Source organism: Bolinopsis microptera, chromosome 6, assembly GCF_026151205.1.
Source record: "Bolinopsis microptera isolate Bmic1 chromosome 6, MBARI_Bmic_1.0, whole genome shotgun sequence".
NCBI classification, from domain to species: Eukaryota; Metazoa; Ctenophora; class Tentaculata; order Lobata; family Bolinopsidae; genus Bolinopsis; species Bolinopsis microptera.
Window position 1 is genome coordinate 10910676 of NC_087077.1, and position 20553 is coordinate 10931228.

Sequence of the window (20553 nt, forward strand, 5' to 3'; positions counted from 1 at the left end):
TCAGACTTTATGCTGTTGCATTTAAGAAAATATATATATTGAAATGTGGTATTTATATCCCGACAACACAAGTAAGGTGGTTAACCATGTCAGAGCGGCTGACTGTGAGTGATGTGAGCAAATGTGTAAAAGTGAACAAAAGTATTATAACTCATCATAAGGCAAATAATGTTTTAGATAATTATATTAATATTATAAATCAAAGTCTTATGATATTGTTATTATCTTAACAGTTACTGTTGTAACTTACAATTTTAAATTTATATTCCTTGTATTCCTTGTATTCCTTGTATTCCAGTACGTAATATAGGGTGTTCAAGCTGGTATTTCAATATTTGCTCAAGTTTCACAGATATCATCAATTGAGTATTGTGACAAAGTAAACTTATTTGTGCGACTGTATGAGTATTAGTATGAGTATGAGTATTGCTGAAAGCACAGTGTAAGGCCTACACGGACCGCCTCTAACTATTATCATAATTCCCAGTACTTCCAGATCATCAAGTAATCCTACTGCACTACTCAGCATTCCTTGTCAGGGTGTCCTAAACATTCCTCATATATTTTCTTAAATGCAACAGTATAAAGTCTGAAGATTTTAAAACCAAAATTGAGCAAATATTGAAATACCATGGCTTAAACACCCTATATTACGTACTGGAATACAAGGAATACAAGGAATACGAGGAATATAAATTTAAAATCTTAAGTTACAACAGTTACTTTTAAGATGATAACAATATTATAAGGTTTTGATTTATAATATTAATATAATTTACTGAAAAGAAAAAGAAAGATTTTGAAAATAAATATTTAGTTTACAGTCCCCTGTTAATGCTTAATTAATTAACACTATAACAACCACGCACCAGTCACATAAATTATTATGTGGTTGTAATACGTTGACAGTGCCACAATTGAAACATCGCAATACTGAATACATGGTAAAAAATAGATTGATTATGTCACCAAAAATATTATAACTCTGTTTACTCCTTGCTGGAAGATAATTAGTTTGTCCAAATTTGTATGATGATAAAGTTAAATTGAATTCTAATAGAGGTATGGTGAACTACAAAATAGGGCATGCATTGTTAATTTCGTCACATAATTTGTTGTGAAAGTTTGTTAATTTTTCGTTCACATCCACATCCTTATTATTGTTGGAATTGATTAATACAAGAAATATAGTAGCCCATACCAGTTTTCTGCATTCAATTTATATTGTTGAGGCACAAAATGGTAATTCTGTCACATTTTTTGTGACTAAGCAAAATTTAAGGTAGCATTGTTAAACTTGAGGTTTGATGTGCTGGACAATAATCTACCACTTATTTTTAAAAGAATATTGAATTCTAATAGAGGTATAGTTCTTCAAAATAGGCACAAGAAAGGTTGACTTCGTCACATCATTTTTTTGACAATGTTAATATCAACTGTCCTCTCTTGGATCAATCTGACCAAACGTAAAACGAAGGCAATAGGTTTAAATCTCATATGAAATATTTTCAGGTACTGATTCTATAACGAAGTCTAATCGTCATCTTCTTACAGTGTTCGATGTCTGTGTGAAGGTAAAATGGTGACATCCTCTGGATCAGGCAGAGGTCGAGTGTTATCGGGATTACTACAGATTGATGATCCCGCTCATCGGAGAAGATAAAGGCCTTGCTCAGCAATGGGTAGGGTTTGCAGTTTAGATAGCCATGTGGCACGCTGCAACTTAATTATTCGAGATTCTTCTCGAATAATTTTCAAGACTTGATGTCAATTTATTATTGGAGAAAAAGAAGATTTATGAAGGTGAATAGATGCCAGGGTCGGATTGAGTTGACAAAGCTCAAGATGAAAAGGTAATTTAATACTCAGATCATAATGTTTTGTTGCATTTACCTAGAAGTTAATTGTTTTGGAAATATGCTGTGTAATAAAGTAGTTCTAAAAACATTGAATTAAAGTGGACGCCATCCTTTAGAGAAATTTAAATTTATTACCTTCCCAATCTCGCTTTAACTCTGTATTTTAATGTATTCTTGTGTAAAATTGTATTGATCCCGTTTGATGCGACAAGGTAAAATGCTCTTACCAGGAAAGGAATTTACTCAACGTTTCAATGTTACAACATCGTATTCATGATCTCAAATTATTTGTTATATAGTAGTGTTGAAAGTATTAAAACTGTATGTTAACAAGCATTTAGTTCTTGGAAAGAATTGGCTTATATCTCATAAACTAACAATGATTATTTCAATTCAATCAGGATAAGAAGATTAAGAAGCACAAGTTCAACTCCAATACTTGTTAGAACTGGAGAAAGAAGTACCACACCGTACTCAAAACCCAAACGAGATATCATTGATCTTATTGACGAGGAAGAAACGATGAAAGAACTGCAAGACTGCAAGAGCTCTTAGACAGCTCTCCCACAAAAAGTACAGCCAGCACAGACAGTTTTTGCAACCGAAACGATAACCATACATATCAATATCTTCAAAATCAGTATCTAGGACGTGTAAGGTTAGGTTTTATATTTATTCGCATTTTGAGATGTAACGGCCTTTTCCACATTCAATAAATCTGTCGGAAATCCGAATTTATCTTACTGCAATCACTTGCTAATATATATCAGTTATCTGCGCTTATCGGCAACGGGCCGTTATATTCTATTAATGCTTTTCAAACAAAGTTACAACGAATTCTTCATGTCGTGCATCCTGGGTTTGAACAGGATATGGCCGTTTAAAATATTTCCATCACGTTACATTACATAATTCTCAATAAATGTAATAGATGTTTAGTGTTGTAATTAGTTTAAAGTTTTAATCGGTCTCGCAGCTCTATTCTATATTTGCCTAACTCATTTAAGAGTGAGCAGACGACAGTATAAAAAACAGCAGACGACATGGCACCAATTTGGGGAGGACCAACTCCATTTCAACGGATCATACATCTTACATGTATCTTAAAAATCGTTTTTGATTTATTAGATTTGTTCCATTACATAAGCAAATAAACGGATAGTAATTGTACATCATGTTGCCAGTTATGATAATCCAGGATAACTGCACTGGATAAAGGGAATAAAGGTCACTTTTCCTTAACATTTTAAAAGCTTGCACATACCAAGGTAATTTATGTAGTTAAAGTGGAGACCTCCCGAACTACCGTAATTTTATGTACTGAACGGATTAAAAATCTTAAATACGTCCTTCGATGTCAAATTTCACAGGACAAAAAATGCCTACCCATTTTATTTGAATATTAATAAGTTATTTGAATATTAATAAGTCCGGCATTAACCTGAATTATTCTTAATATCATAACTCGCAAGGTCTTGTGAAAGGATTAGGGAACGTATTTTAACTTAAAAACTTTATTGCTGATATCTAACTGAGAAGGAAATCTGCTGTATTTTTGTTATAAATTTATTCGAATCATAGTATATAATATTATGAGTAATGGTTTTTAAAATATTTCTTATCTGATGATGTGATAAAATTGTTTATGAGAAAGAAACCAGTTTTGAGGCGTAAAAATGAAGAGGACTTAAAGACTGTACATTTTTCACCGTTGAATAAAACTTAAATATATGGAATGATTAAAAAAAGCAGCCGCAACCTTGCTATTCAGCAAGTCTTGTTGTATGAAACAAATATTATATTGACTGCTAGTAAAATAGACATTTCAACTTTTAAATTTTAAACTGTAAAAGCATCTCTCGATTCGATTCGATTTAGGGTCTGATTATATAGCTTCATATTCGATTTGAGCTTCATATATGACTGTTAATGACTGTACATATGTTTTAATTGAAATTAAGTTCAATCAAATGAAATCAAATGCGCCGTTTATTTTTGAAAACACAAAAATAGCAGAGAAATTCCCTCTTCCATTAGACATGTAACTTAAACTTCAGTTTGACTTCTGTGCTGCTGTTACTGCTAGGAAGGCATTCTTTTTATTTTACATACAAGCTATAAATAATTGCTTATTTTACGGATGTAGTATATCTAAGATTTTATCCAGTATGTATAATATACATGTACTGGATACAATGTTAGACCTTAACTTATGGCTCTGAACTTTTACTCACCGGCCTCACTATAGTTTAGCATGGTTTAAGTAGATAATTAAGCTAGTAGCTGAAAAAATAAGCATGAAACATATAGCTTAAAGTCCTTAAAGTCTGATAATAAAATTCTGGTCAAATACCGGACTTGGATATTAGAATTAGAATTAAATTTGGATATAAACTTATATTGCACCGAGTGCCCATTTCAGAAAATCACCGAGCACCAGCTCATGTATAATTTAGGCATTTAACCGTTATTAAACGCGCTCATGCCACAACGTTCCGAAAGATATCGCTCTGTCAGAATAAGAAATTACTGAAGGGCAGTCGTCACTCACCAAATCATGGTGCAAATAGTATTGGATCTCATAAGAGTTGCAAAATAACAAGAGAGCTTTTCGAATATGTTGCAAGAAAATCTGACCGAAAGGATCGTGGCCGTACTGCAAAAAGAAAAGGTTCGCCATTTTGTTGTTTGCTGAGAATAAGAACCATATGCTTTTTGGACGAATTAGCGCTGGCGCGCGCGCCAAATTTATTAGTTGTATGTAAAAAGTTGATGCGTTAACACTTAAATCTGAACGTGAACTCTTCGTAGCGCGGATCACTGGAATTTTCATTTTGAAATAACTCGCATACCAATGCAGGAATTCATAATATGAAGGTGTAGGACTCATAACATATTGATGAGATAAATATTGGTATCAAAATTTTACCAAAAAACTCATCGGATGATGGTAAGAAAACGTTTTTACACATTGACAGTCAAAAACAAAAAAAATAATATCAGTGTCAAATTAAGCGAGTGAAAATTGCTACCCGGTGGTTTTCGATGCTTCCGTATCCCCCGCACACTTTAAAAAGCATACAAACGATATTCGGACAAAAAAATTCTGTGCTCGCGCTTGGCGCTTATTACACTGACTAATAGGCTAGTGTAAACATATATAATCATTAATACAAACAAATGGTATTAGTAACTCGCTAGATTATAGATGTTATTTAAACACATATGTTTACGTCAATTATTACTAAAATTAATATTCTTTTTGCTTTAATATAATTACATGTCACATAATGGATTAGTTGAATGAAACGTGTGCTACATGACAAATGTCTACGCCTCACGCAAAACTGCGTACCGCTTAGTACTTCATGCTTGAGCGGTACTGCGGTTGACAGTGGCGCGCACTCAATTTAATCACAAATAACGAGCGCGCGGTTTTTTGGAATCTCTCCATTATTATATTAATTAGGTCGCAGTGTTCACGGCCTGTACTGCGTGAACGACAGAAATATCTTTTAAATTATTTTGCTTCTGAAATTTTGGCTCTAGAAATTAAGAAATGTGACATGTAATTGTAAGATATGTATTGACATGTATTGTAAGATAACAATTAAATAGATCATGTGCGCGGCGCCTACAGCTGACCTACGAATTTCTGAACAATTTTAAATTGTGGCTGTGTGCGCGGCGTACTGTATATTATGTGTTTGAAATTGAAATTTGAATTTATTTATGAATATAACATTATGTATTGATTGTTTTGTGGTAAATAAAAATTTTTCTTTCAAAAAAATTTTCTTTCAAAAGTGGCCAATAGTGCTTCGTGCTACAAGTCCCGCGCCCGCGCCAAATTGCTATGCAATCCGTTGTGCGTCAACAATGTTTTAATAATCTAAAAATGAAAAAGGTGAAGCAAACATGATCAAATTATTCAATTTACAATTGAATTAGAAAGTTAAATTTTGGCTGAGCGCCGCCCAGTAATTACTCCCACAAGTGACAGATCAAGAACAGTTGTTTTGTGTTTTGAAAAAGAACAACAGCTTCTTCTGTCAAAATCGAAACCAAAGTTTAATATAAATATAATTTTGTACACCACACCAATTTAAGTACTTAAAACAGTGATTTCTCTGCGTAGCGGGGAGACAGAGGTGCGAGAAGGAACTTTGTTAATATAAATACTTTAGATATTAACTTGGAGCCACAAGGCCAAGAAAAGGGTGATTTTTATATGGTTTTCCAATATTTGAGATAAGGGATATATTACGTTGGGTTTTTTGAATATAATACATGGTTTTTTTGCTTGAGCTGTAAAATCCTCTGGTGTTGAGACTACTCCATCAGATCCCAAATTTGGGTCCACTACTGTTAAGGAGACTCGTATCCAGTAGGGGCTGACAGCGGTAAGCTTCAGTGTCTGCTGGTAACCGACTCGGCAACAGTAGTGGTTCCCATTTTTTGGGTTGGAATGCCTGACACAAGAAAAATGGACACTAGGTCCAAAGTAGGAAAGCAAACTGGAAAGAAAGCTGATATCTGTGGATTTTGTTCAAAGGAGGTAATATGTGATTGTATTCAATGTGAAGGAAAATGTGGACGATGGTTCCATGCGGCATGTAGTGGACTGTCGGAGTTGCAGTTTAAAGACCTAGCAGAAAATGAGGATTCTGAGTGGTCATGTCAAAGATGTGGCAAGGAGGAGAAGAGCAGCGAAGACGAAGACGAAAACCCCATAACTGAAGCTATCCGAAAGTTGGGGAGACAGGTCGAAGAAAGTGTACAACCATCTACTCCAATATCAAAGGACCCTCATATTGTGGAAGAAGAGGGAAAGGAGTGCTGTTTCCCAGGTTATGAAAATGTAAGGGATCCATCTCAATTGAAATTAGGATCATGGAATAGTTGGGAAGTTCTAACACAATGTGAGGGAATATATGGTGTTGTAGTCAAATGGAGAATAAACATATTTCTGCTTCCCTCAGGGGCTGCAGGAAAAGCATTCATCGAGGAAATGACTTAAGTGGCCAACAATTTTTCAGCAGGCAGTACTATGGAATCAGTGACCATGACCCTTTTGATGATAATGCCATCACTACTGTTGCAGAAACCCTCAAAGAGATCCAAAGCAAAGGAACACACTGAAGTGTTGAAGAGAAGGCTTGTTTTGTGGCAGGCAGGTAAGTTAGAAGAGTTGCTGCGAGAAGGACAGGAGATTCAGAGAAGAATGGGAAAAGGGAAACATGAACATGGCCATGTTGAGAGAGTCTTCACTCGACTTATGATGAAAGGTAAAGTCAGTGCAGCAATGAGGTGGATTGGCGAAAATGCCACCGGGATTCTTGAACCCACTCCAGATGTGATAAAAGTACTGAAAGAGAAGCATCCCAAGGCATCACCTGCATCAAAGGGAAGCTGTCTGAGTGGACCAGTGAGGAGAGTAGAGCCGGTTATCTTTGACAGTATTGACGGGGAATCGATAAGACAAGCAGCAAAGAGAGTACAGGGTGCTGCAGGGCCTTCAGGAATGGATGCGGATGCGTGGAAGAGACTACTGTGTTCTAAACAGTTTGGTAAGAAGTGTGAGGATCTATGCAATGCTATAGCAGGGATAGCAAGGAAACTATGTGTCAGGAATCTGGATCCAACGATGTTGACCTCATTGACAGCATGTCGACTTGTTCCCCTGGATAAAAGCCTGGCGTCAGGCCTGTTGGCATTGGTGAAGTCTTACGAAGGATAATAGGGAAGACAGTGATGACCCTCCTACAGAAGGATCTGGTTGGTGCCACTGCTCCTATTCAAGTGTGTGCTGGTCTTCAGGGAGGAGTGGAAGCAGCTGTTCATGCTGCGAGGGACTGCTTTGAAGATCCTGAAACTGAAGCCATCATCTTAGTGGATGCAGAGAATGCATTCAACTTGCTGAACCGAGAGGCAGCTCTTAACAACATGTATATTGTATGTCCAGAAGTTGCTACCTACATTATGAACACCTACAGAATGCCTGCTAGACTGTTTATTGCAGGAGAAGATGAACATCTTTTTAGTGAAGAAGGGACAACACAAGGTGATCCACCTGCTATGGGATTTTATGCATGTGGTACAATACCATTGATTGATGCAGGGAACATTGAGAGAAAAGTGACTCAGATCTGGTATGCTGATGACTCTGCTGCTGGGGGAAAACTGGAAGAAATGAGGAAATGGTGGATAACCTCTGCATTAAAGGACCACTTTTTGGTTACAACCCTAAATCTTCCAAGACATGGGTGATAGTCAAGCCTGAGCACGAAGAGAAGGCAAGAAACTTGTTCCCAGATGTCAATGTGACAAGTATTGGTCGACGATATCTGGGCAGCTTTATCGGAACTGATGAAGGAAAAGGGGCTTTCATCGAGGAAAAAGTTCAAGAATGGTGTCGTGATCTTAAACAATTAAGTGATATAGCATCACCCGGGGCTGTGTGTGTACTTGGAAAAGGGTTGGGCTTTGTACCTACACCCTCTCTTGATGTTGAAGGAACAAGATTGGACATGCGTTTAACAACGAACAGGATCCTTCAGTCTTCAAATCAGTCACTTAACAGCAATGACCAGTTTGAAACCCCGAACCTGCCCCAAATACCACCAAAACTCTATCAAAAATCATACTATTCATCACAGTCATCAGATGACAGTAGTGTTAATGATATTGTGAAGAGTATGGAGGCGGACCTTGACCAGAGATTGACCATTCAGAAAACTACAAGAGGCGACACAAAGAAGAACTTGTCAAAGGAAGAGACTGAGGGCCTAAAATGGCTTGAGTGCATGAACAATGAGGGAAAACTATCCGTTGTTCAAGCTGATAAAGGAGGTGCAGTGATCATTATCAACCCAGAGACACTAAGGAAGAAGACACTTGAGAAGCTCCAAAACCCGAATATCTATACTGAACTGAAGGAAGATCTCACCCAAACATTACACCATGAGTTATTCCTCAAATGGGTTGAAGGTAAAGAGAAAGGTTTTATCCATCCGATGACTGCAAAAAGTGTCATGGGTGTTTCTGATAATGATAGCACAAAAGAGGGGAAAGATAAGACCAATGCAAAGAGCACTTCTTCATATTTCAAGCCAGGAAAAGCCTACTTTTACCCGAGTTTGAAGATCCACAAATTGAAGAGAAAAGACCTTGTGCCAGGCATAGAGCCCCCTGTGAGACTAGTCACTGCACTACAGGAAGGAATAGCAAAAAGGAGTGATGTCTTCTTGGCCAGTGAGTACTTCAAAAATCTTGAAAAGGACTATTGCGAAGACTTACTGACTGACTCAACGGAGGCACTGAGATGGCTTGAAGTATGCAATGAAGTTGAAACAGACAAACGAGCCCTCCGAGCTTTCACTTTCGACTTCAAAGCTCTCTACGACTCATTAAACCCTGAACTTGTCAAGGAAGCCGTTCATCATGCAATGAATACCACCAGACCAGACTGGACACCAGCACTCTGTGATTGGCTGGTCGACCTCGTTGATATCAGTCTAAGATCCTCTATTGGATGCTTCGAAGACAAGTGGTACGTCCAAAAGAACGGAGTGCCTACAGGTGGAAGTCTGTGTGTGCAGTTGGCCAACATAACTGTATTTTATGTAATGAACAAATGCGTTTACAGTAACACTGACATGATGAAGAGAGTCAGGACTGTAAGACGGTACATTGACGATGGTGCAGGTTTCTTCTACAGCACTGAAAGGAAATTTGACCAGTGGATTTCCGATGTAAACAAATCCTTGAAAGAATATGGGCTACTCATTGACGAATCCCAATGGAAGGAAGTTGGCACGCCTGTGGCTTTTCTAGATATCGAGTTTTGTTTCGACCCTGAGGGAAACTTACAAACTGACCTCCATATCAAGGAAACAGATTCAAGGAGCTATCTACATTTTAGCAGTGCACATCCAAACCACATCTATAGTGGAATAGTTTACAGCCAGTGTATCAGACTCAGGAGAATAATCAACTCACAAGAACGACTGGAAACCAGATTGAGTGAATTAAGCCAAGCATTCAAGGCAGCTGCTTATCCCTCAAAAATGGTGAACAACATTAGCAAAAAAGTTCTCAACTCAGAAAGAAACCTTGAACGAAGACCTCCCAAGGACAACACACTGAAGCCAGAGATCCTACCAATAAGGGTTGTCTCAACCTACGGAAGTGACTCTGACATTGTCACCACAGTGAAAAAGTATGAGGAGAACTTAAAGAAGACCAGAAGTTTTTGTAACCTGAGTGACTCAAAACAACAGAGTAACACCCTTGAAGAAAAGAAGAATGGCAAAAAGTTCTTCCAATTTGTCAAGAAAACAGGAAGCAACCTCAAAAGCCGGTTGGTTAAGGTGAAAGAAATAGCTCTGGGGAATAAGCATGGTCAAACAAGGCCGTGTAGAAAGAAGAACTGTGCAACGTGTGAGTCTATTGATAGTGCTACACAAATCAGCATCAATGGGAAACGGGTAAAACCAGCACCAGGTACATGCATCACTTACAACATCATATATTTGATCAGATGTAAACTGTGTGAGAAACCATACGTAGGCAAATCCACCAGAATGCTACGGGTAAGGTTTGGCGAACACAGAAGAGCATTCTACAAGATCATCAGTGGGCAAAAGGTTGACACGGATGATGACTCAAACTGCGTAGGACTCCACCTCCATATAGAGCATGGACTGACTCAGAAGGAAAATTTTAACAATAGTGTTTCAGTGTGTATCCTAGAAAATTCAAGTCCTAGTAGTTTAGATGTTAAGGAGCACCGATATATACATGCCTTAAATTCCCTCCGCCCCTCAGGAATGAATAGTACAAACCCTTTTAAGATTCCTTTATTGCATAATTGATTTTTATTTTGCCTGAGGGGCTTTCCATAAATTATTTTTTTAAATAATTGGTCCTTTTATTGATGTTTCATATTTCACGGCAGTTTCCTTTTCAGAGTTTGAGTTTATATTTAGAAACTAACCATACTATCTTTTAGATTTATGTCACTTATGATGGCTCCGGCTGAAAGTACTATGACTCATTTTATCTAGAAGATTGTAGTTTCATTGCTTCTGAAGTAGCTATCAGTTCGCCGGTCAATGTTGGGTATAATACTCTTGTGATATAGCATCAAGAGAACCTCAAATAGCATACAGTGCATACATGTATGGGCTTAGTAAAAGATGGAACTATGTGTGCAGAACTACCCCAGGAGTTGCAGATAGGCTCACTCCTCTGGAACAAGTAACACGCGATGAGTTTATCCCAGCTATCATCAACAGGCTGTTTAGCTGCACTGATGAACTAAGGAACATAATGGCTCTACCACCAAGATATGGAGGATTGGGTATACCAGTTATGATGGACATGGCAGACCGAGAGTACAAATTCTCATGTAGAGCCACAAAACCCCTTAAAGAAGCTATTCTCAAGCAGGTAGACAACTACACAGAGGACTGGAGAGTAAGCAAAGGAGTGAAAACTGAGATAACAACTGAAAGAAATCTCTTCTATCGACAAAAACAAGCGGAAATACGCCAGGAGCTCGAGTCAACACCACTGGCAAAGTTGATGTTCCAACTAGCTGCTGAGAAAGGGGCAAGTGCTTGGTTAACAGCACTACCTTTAAAAGAGTACGGATATCTGATGAACAAACAACAGTTCTCAGACGCATTAGCTCTCAGGTACAACCTGAACTTAAAGGACAGCCCTAAGACATGTACGTGTGGCCAAAAGTTCTCAGCAAACCATGCGCTTATCTGCAAACTCGGTGGATATGTGTCACTGCGGAACAACTCGCTGAGAGACACCTTTGCTGAACTAATGAGAACTGTGAAATGCAAGGATGTGCAGACTGAGCCAGTTCTTCTTCCAGTTGATGGTCTGAAGTTGCCTAAGGGAACAGTACTTGGAGACCAAGCTAGGCTGGACATTTCTGCAAGATCGATTTGGAATGCTTCAGAGAGGGCATATTTTGATGTAAGGGTATTTCATGCCCCAGCCCCCTCCAATGCAAGCAAATCGATCCCAGCAATGTACCAGTCCCATGAAAATGAGAAAAAGCGATGTTACAACGCAAGGGTTCTTGAAGTGGAGAAAGGAAGCTTCACACCTTTAGTGTTCTCGACTTCTGGTGGAATGGGTAGTGAAGCTGAAAGACTGGTAAAAAAGCTGGCCAGTAAGATGGAGTACCACACTGGCCAGAGGTACTCGGATGCTGTAGGTTACATCAGAAAGCGCCTTCTCTTTGAAATCCTAAGAACAACAGTGATTTCTCTCCGTGGAGACAGAGGTGCGAGAAAAACATTGTTAATATAAACAGTCTAGATCTTAACTTGGAGCCACAAGGCCAAGGGTAATTTTTGAGTGCTTAGGGAATTTTGTATATTCTTAAAGGTTTGATTTTATATAGGGTCATTGCTATATTAAGTGTATATTGTTTGAATAATTTTTTATTTAAAAAATATATTGAGTTTTTGAGGATGTCTATCCTTATAGTAGCTAGGCAATTACCATTGCTGAAATTATCTGTATACTGTTCGAAACATTTTCAAACAATTTAAGTTAAAATTGAATATTGAAACTCAGGGTTGAAAAGTAGTAGTGCAGTAAAAATAGCAGAATTAAATATAAATTTGGAGCCAGTTCTTTAAACTGGCTTACTTATACTACTAAAAGGGTGTTTATAATTTTTATTTAGTTTTCTATTGAATTTATATTGAATTTTTATATAGGGTAATTGTTATATTATGTGTATATTGTTTGAATAATTTTTGTATTGAAACTCAGTCGTTACAAGTTTGGTTTGAAACATAAAGGTTGACAGTTGAGAGTAAAACTTCCACAAACTTGTTGTTGACTGTATTTCTATCAATTTGGACACTGCCGCTCAGCTCAGGTAGCACGAATAAAATTCCTCTGATTGATGACAAAATATGACACTTTCGATCCTCCCTTAAACCAGTGGCGTAACGTTGCCTGTTGGCGCCCCCCTGCCGAAAAAAGCGCCCCCCTGTTGGCGCCCCTCCCCTTTTGGTGCCCCTCCCTAAAATTGAACCAATTAGGTGATTTTAGAGAATACGCCGGTAAAATCTCTAAAAACGTGTGTATCTAGAGCAAAACGCGCAGTTTTGCTAGTACTTTAGTTAAGTTTTCGAAATTGTCCCACATTCAAACGACGATTTGGCGCCCCCCTAAGACGGCGCCCCCCTCCACAGCGGGGTCAGCAGGGCCTTTCGTTACGCCACTGCCTTAAACAGTCCCTTCTGTAAAATCAATCCATTGAAAGACCCGACAGATCCAGTGGCGTAACGAAAGGCCCTGCTGACCCCGCTGAGCAGGGGGGCGCCGTCTTAGGGGGGCGCCAAATCGTCGTTTGAATGTGGGACAATTTCGAAAACTTAACTAAAGTACTAGCAAAACTGCGCGTTTTGCTCTAGATACACACTTTTTTAAAGATTTTACCGGCGTATTCTCTAAAATCACCTAATTTGTTCAATTTTAGGGAGGGGCACCAAAAGGGGAGGGGCGCCAACAGGGGGCGCTTTTTTCGGCAGGGGGGCGCCAACAGGCAACGTTACGCCACTGGACAGATCATTGGTATTCTTGCTGTTCCGATTTCGGCAGCTCATCCCATGTGTTCATGGGTATCCATAATCTGTCCCACTAAATTACCCTCCAAGGATTTGGTGCGCCGTCTAAGGGGGCGCAATTTTCCTGAATTTTAGGCCCTTTCACTAAAAAAACGCCTTGTTTGTGTATTTCCCTGTCCAATTTAGCGTTCGGCCGACGCGAATAAAATATTTGGGGTACCTTTTTTGCTTCACGGGGCGCAAAAAGCTGTAGGGGGGCGAGAAAAAAAGTACCCAACTTTTTTTTTTTTTTTTTTTTTTTTTAGAGGGACACAAAAAATTTTAGGGGGGCGCTTTTCGTCACTGAGCGGGGGGCGCCAACAAGCAAAGTTTCGCCACTGAAGTGAATTAGTAAACGCCATTCATAATCCATGTGCTTATTACAGTAAAACCCAGATTTACCGAGTTTGAGGAAAGGAAAAAACTGCAGTAAATCGGGGTTAGGGTGAATCGTGGTTTTTTGTGTACATCATGTATGTTAAGCCTCATTTAGGGAAAAGAAATGCCTGTGGAAAATCGGGGTTTGCGGTATATCGTAGCGCTAAATCGGGGTATGTCTTTTGGTATCACCCAAAGACTTAACTCTGTGTCGAAAACTCCATTAAAATTCCTTCAAAAGGCGCTTAATGAATATCCAATCAGCTCGAAAAATATTTGGGGGTACAAGAAGCCCCAGCGTTTTTTTGACACCCCATATAATATTTTTTGATAAGACATGTTTTTTGCGTTGTTGAATAAGATTTACTGGAATGCCAAGTTGCTCATTTATTTGTTTGATATTAAAGATTTGAAAGTATCCTTTAACAGACCCATTATCAGATCCAAAGAAAGATTTTATGATTGATTTTTTTTAAGCAACCGGCTCTTTTATCAAACAAATTTGTGTTGCATTGCTGGGTTGTGGGAATTTTGTTATAATCAAATTGTTAGTTTATTGTTGATCAAATTAGATAGCACATCAACTAGCATCACAATTTCTAGTCATTGGTTTGTTTTGAATATGATTGAATTTACCATAATCTTTAGATAAGTTTTTAACACACTATTCACGTAGGTCAGTGGAAGTTATATGCTGTATTGGCTGACAGTTTTTTTAATAGCTTTATGTGATTATGCAGACTCCCGAACTCTAAGGTAATGATGATTTTGTTAACACATGTAACAGAACCTTAATATATGCTTTGTAATCAGGCAAATAATGTTTCAAAGTACTACTAAAACATCGGATAGTGGCCGAATATGACCGCACTTTTTTGGTTATGAAGATATTATTATTTTTCAGTGGTGTCATAGAGCCATTGCAGTATGACTTCTATGTATTCTCCTTCAATTCTCCGCTGACCTTCGAGCTCTCCACTCACGCTGGAGATGCTGACTTGTATGTTACTCAAGGTTCTTCTAATCCTACATACTATGAGTAAGTAATTGTTTTGCTTTCCTTAACATTCACCTTTCGATCCAATTTGTTGTGTTTTAAATATGATTAAGTAATCATAATTAAAGTAATCATGAAATTCTATCAATTATATTTTAGCTAGACTATTTGCTGTTGGTTACATCTTCAACTGCACTGGCTATAGACCTGAAAACTATTAGCTAAGGATATATGGCCGAAACTATCTTAAATCTGCTGTTCCAGTTACGACATGATAAGTGCAACAACCGGTCTCGAAGTTATCCAAATACCAGAGACTTTCTCTTCTCCTGTTAGGGTTGGGGTCTTTGCTTCAGCACAATACTACAACACTTCATACATTCTTCAAGTCACATCAGGTTAGCATTCAGTTTTAATAGATACATTGAATACAATACTTCGAGTTTTAAATGGTATAGTTAGAGAGAGAGGGAGAGAGAGAGAGAGTTAGAGAGAGAGGGAGAGAGAGAACAATTATTTTTATTGGTGAATTGTATTGAGCACATGCTGAACTAAAATCAAAATGTTGATGATTTTTTTTCCTTCTTCAAAGTTCAGTGGCTTTTTATATGTAACTCAACAGCCACCATTTTTATTTTAACTCCGTATTTGATTTCAGATGAGCCCTTGATGGGCATTAAAAGACATCACAAAGATAAAGATGCATCTTGGACTTGGGGTGATGTTTTTTGGTTTATTTTAGAGATAATATTTGAACTCTTGGTTTAGAAAGTTCAGAAGTACATACACAGGTATGCATTAACACGAATTAATCATGGACTGTGGTCTATAGTCCTTTTTACCCAAAGATATCAGATTTTGCAGTTTTTGAACCACTCCATAAATTATTTCGAGATTCAATATTAATTCAATTGGGCACATTACTATTACTGTAATTTTTTTGCAAGAGGCTATTCACGTTTGGAACACTTTATTTTATAAATTTAACACTCATTTATTCTATCTTAGTGGAGATCAATAAGTTGCCAGTTCATTAGGGAATACAGTAAAACTTGCAATTTGATACGACTTTTAAAATTATCAAAACGTTAAGTACAAAGTTAAAAGCTTGTTGATGCGATTCAGCAAAGTTCTGATCACCTTCAATAAAGTTCTAAAATGATGTTTTTAAATCTAGGGTTGTTCAGCTTGGAATGAGCTAATGTAGGCCATTAATCAAGTGGGTATTAAAACAGCTAACATAATAGTTTTCTTAAAAATCTTTGAATTAAATGCTTCCTCTACTCTCTCACAAACTTCCTCTAATGTAAATCAGTGAGCACTCTCCTAATTTATTTTGGTATGTTAATTGGCTGATGAGCAGGTGATTCTCGTAAATTTGATTTTTAATGAGTTTTAACAGCTGGAATGTATTTTAATGGTTTACAGCCCACACAGTTTGCTTAATCTCTGGAATATACTTTTCTTAAGAAGATGTTATAATTATATTTTCATAGTGCGTTTCAAATGTCTGTTTCAATTAATATACGTAATACCCTGAGAAAAGCTCGTTTGCTTGAATAAATTTCTTACCTAGAATTCGTTGGTTCTGGTCTTATAGTTTGCATGGTTATGCATATTATGCATAGCGTACATATCGTGCATATTATGTATAGTATGCATAGTAAGCATGGTTACTGACGACACTAATGTTCTAAATGGATGGTTTTACGCTTTTTTATAATATTAATTGGTAATTTGGTATATTATGCGTGTCTTTTTATCTAGTCACTTTGATATTTTATTGCTTTTGAAAATAATAAAATAATAATGCACTGAGTGCAAGTGAGTAAGTGCTGCGATCTACATGGATGATTCATGATAATTATTTGTTAGTGTAATCATTGTCAATGATAGTTTTTAATAAGTTTTTTTTGTATTTGGAGACCAATTCCAACGTGTTTTCAATTCCAATTTCCAATTCTGTTTCTGAAAAACTTCAACAAAACAAAGTCTAGTTTTATCTAGATATTATTATGCAACTTACGAATTTCCTTACTTTTGAGATAAATAACAATAACATGTTAATCTACCCTATTCCCCACATTACTAACAAACCACACTATCCAGTGAAATGTCCAGTCAGTGATATGAAAGCAACTAGAAAACGGTCCAGACATGCCCAGCCATCCAGCGAAGAGCCTCTAACCCCAGAGACACCAACCAAAAGAAAATCAAAGCTGCCCGAAGACATCCTGAAAATGCCCTGCACCAGAGATGTGAGTATAGTTGGGAAGAGAAAGAGGTTCTCGTCACAGTCCGACATGATCTCAAACGAGGTGATGAAGTGGGTGGAGGGGTTCAAACACTTTACAGATTCAGATAAACTGGGAGCCCTGGACTTGCTTAGTGATATGTGTGATACCGGCCAGGCTAGGTATATTCTCAAAAAAATCGAACCAAGATTTCAGAGGGATTTTATAACGTTACTGCCTAAAGAGCTGGCAATGTCGATCCTCCGGTATTTGGAACCAAAAGATCTGTTGAATGCTATGAGAACGTGCAAATCCTGGAAGGTCCTGTGCGATGACTCTTTGCTTTGGAAAGATAAATGTAGGTTGTTACCCGAAATTCCTAATCACTATTACGATGACGATAGTGATAATTTGGATTGGAAGAAGATATTCTTGACGAGACAAGAGCTTGATGACAACTGGAAGACGGGTCGTAATTTTGTAAAGAAGGAGCTGAAAGGACACGACGATCACGTGATAACATGTCTGCAGTTCCACGGAGATCGCATTATCAGTGGATCGGATGACAGTACTCTGAAAGTGTGGTCCGTTAGTTCGGGTGAGTGTCTCCTCACTCTGACTGGACACACTGGCGGAGTCTGGTGTTCTCAGTTTGAGGGTGATATTATCTGTAGCGGGTCCACTGATCGTACCATCAAAGTCTGGGATGTTCACACCGGACAAAGTCTCCACACCCTTTTTGGACACTCCTCCACCGTGAGATGTCTCTCCATGTACAACCAGATATGTGTCTCCGGCTCACGAGACGCTACTCTCAGAGTATGGGATGTACAAACAGGTGAGTGTAAACATCTCCTGATAGGACACATGGCCGCGGTACGGTGCGTGCAGTACGACGGAGTACGTGTTGTGAGCGGCGCGTACGACTGTCTGGTCAAGGTGTGGGACCCAGTCTCGGAGACTTGTCTCCACTCTCTAACAGGTCATAATAACAGAGTGTACTCTCTACAGTTTGATGGGAGACACATTGTTAGTGGTAGTCTGGATACCACTATCAGGGTATGGGACGCAGTCACAGGGACGTGTCTCCATGTACTCAGTGGACACAGATCCCTGACAAGCGGGATGGAACTCCGGGATAACATCCTGGTGTCAGGTAACGCTGACTCACTTGTTAAGATCTGGGATATCACGACTGGAGCTTGTTTACAGACACTGGACGGACCTTCTAAACACCAGAGTGCTGTCACGTGCCTGCTCTTCAACAGTAAATATGTCATGACGTCCAGTGATGACGGGACTGTGAAACTGTGGGATATCAAGACAGGAGAGTTTATCAGGGACATTGTAAAGTTAGACTCTGGAGGGAGTGGAGGGGTGGTCTGGAGGATCCAACTGGATAAAACCAGGTTGGTTTGTGCTGTGGGCAGTCGGAACGGCACTGAGGAAACTAAACTGATTGTATTTGATTTTAGTGTTGGGAACGAGAAGACAAAACAGGTCGCTTCCTGTTCCGCTAATTCTAACGAAATTATGTACTGATATTTGCAGAACATTTGATTGATATCCGCTTATAGACGTGCTGTTTTAGAAAAGGGAAGAGTACTTTTTGTAGAGCTACAATCTGTACAAATAAATGGAGCTGAACTGCCTCTCGTTTTCTGTGTGTGTACGTGTCAACTTTTTTATCAAGGGTCAAGGGATCTGTTTATATAACCAATTTATTTAAGTTGGGGGTTATTTGGGCCGTCTTTTACAATTAATTAATATGGTAACTGAATTATCATAATGTTATTAATTATGATTTAAATAAGGGGTACACCGAAATACGTCATCACACCACACTGGATTATTTTCAATGGTTACGTGAATTTGTTCAGATGTTAATAACATCGTGTTTAGCTAATTTTACTCAGAGACCTTTTGAATTGCCCATGATGATTTTCTTATATGTATGTTAGCACACAAATTTATATAGGCTAGGTTTATAATCGGTCGATTTAACTGATCGAAATTTTAATAACGAATTTCTTAATATATCGATGTGACGTATTAGGTTATCACATCTTGTGACGTGTAAATATAACAGTGTTTTAGTGTTCAAGGATCACACGTGATATTTTATACTGTTTTGACTATTACAGAATCCCATTATAAACGTGCGATGTATACATATTATAACTATGTTTGATATTTTCAGACGTATTTTTCTCGAATTTATTTTCTGTTTCATACACCAAACAACAACTTCTTTTTTGTGGTTTATTGCAGGTTTGTAAGACATACTTTTCTGGGCTGAACCTTAAAATATTGTAACAACTTTGATTTTAATATGGTGAAGAGAATAGTTAAAATTCCTTGAATTGCTCACATATTTAAAGTAACATTATTATTGTCGTTTCCGGTTATATTGGTTGGTTTTACTGCTTTACTTCAAGAATCAAGTCTAAGTTTAAATAAAGTTCGCAAATTATCACTTAACGGCTTACGCCTTAAGAAAATAAATTATCTGCTAATATTTGAATTAGACTTCGGCTGATGAAATGATAGCTTAGTACGATAAAAAATCAAACAGCTCAGGAGTCATCCCATATCACCTGACTAAATATCCCATGATTGGGCAGTCATATCACGTGCCTAAACTTAAGGGCAATGTACATCTTCTTAATAGCTGATATCCTGTACCAATTCTCTCTGTTTGCTGGTACATGTGATTTCTAACTGTCACATGTATACTAATAAATAATAATTGTATCTGTGATTATCTGAATTTTAATCGTACATTATAATTGCCCTCTATATTATATATTTAAAGGCTGTATCTGATTAATGTTTTGTTTCTAGCTAGCAGTGAAAATGGAGTCCAACAAAACTTGTTGGTCAAATTCACCCAGCCCTTACCTCACCACACCATCAACTACAAACGAGGTTAATTCTTGTTAAACCAGTTTTAGAGAAAACACCGAATTACTTATACTCAATGATGTAACATGATTACTTAACAGAGAACACCAGACCCACTCTCGTACACCTCATTAAAGTGGGTTCTACCAGAGTAACGACTAGATAATAATATATCATTATTGGAATCTTTGTTTATTGTTTGATACAATATTGACACGTGCCGCTCCATTATATGCAGACTCTTTGTGCGCTAATAACACAGACGCGCCCAAAAGTACAAACTTAGAAACTTACATCATTACATCAGGTTAAGTTTAGTTGTATCAAGGAAAATAGAGAGGTAATATAACTTAAAGTTTGACCCTCAATTAACATGCCCCTTACTCCTCACAGGGGGCCTCTCCTTACATCTTACTGTTTACCCACTTTTTTTTTTTTTTTTTTTTTTTTTTTTTTTTTTTTTTTTTTTTTTTTAATGAGGAACCTGCCAAACCCCAGGACACCAGGAGGATACCACCGGCAAAGCGGCTAAT

The 20553-nt window shown here is 37.8% G+C and overlaps 4 protein-coding genes across 6 annotated transcripts in view; 3 read left to right on the top strand and 1 right to left on the bottom strand.

Annotated features, from left to right (window-relative positions):
* LOC134817085 (intraflagellar transport protein 56-like) overlaps positions 1-2792 on the bottom strand; it is a 48930-nt gene extending 46138 nt beyond the window's left edge. For 2 of the 3 annotated variants that reach the window (XM_063826192.1, XM_063826190.1), the window contains exon 1: positions 2138-2166. The gene's annotated coding sequence lies outside the window, so the exon portion shown is untranslated. Of the gene's footprint in view, positions 1-2137; positions 2167-2773 lie in introns of those variants that run through there. The other variant, XM_063826191.1, reaches the window with a different exon arrangement.
* LOC134817087 (WD repeat and FYVE domain-containing protein 1-like) overlaps positions 1-20553 on the top strand; it is a 66149-nt gene that overhangs the window by 32396 nt on the left and 13200 nt on the right. The gene's annotated exons all lie outside the window — the stretch shown is intronic.
* The window catches only part of LOC134817088 (uncharacterized), an 84168-nt gene that overhangs the window by 14867 nt on the left and 48748 nt on the right, over positions 1-20553 (top strand). The gene's annotated exons all lie outside the window — the stretch shown is intronic.
* On the top strand, positions 7614-19524 carry LOC134817385 (uncharacterized). Its single transcript, XM_063826525.1, has 6 exons — positions 7614-8096; positions 8519-10728; positions 11078-12082; positions 14790-14924; positions 15147-15219; positions 16928-19524. The coding sequence occupies exons 1-6, from the start codon at positions 7614-7616 to the stop codon at positions 18656-18658; spliced, it is 5637 nt and encodes a 1878-aa protein (XP_063682595.1). The 3' UTR covers positions 18659-19524.

Bases quoted from the DNA above. Each gene is read 5' to 3' on its own strand.
- LOC134817385 (XM_063826525.1), top strand. From the start codon at position 7,614: ATGACCCTCCTACAGAAGGATCTGGTTGGTGCCACTGCTCCTATTCAA. The intron at 10,729-11,077 runs TAATTGATTTTT...CTATGTGTGCAG, and splicing joins TTTAAGATTCCTTTATTGCA to AACTACCCCAGGAGTTGCAG. The intron at 12,083-14,789 runs GTACTCGGATGC...ATTATTTTTCAG, and splicing joins GAGTACCACACTGGCCAGAG to TGGTGTCATAGAGCCATTGC.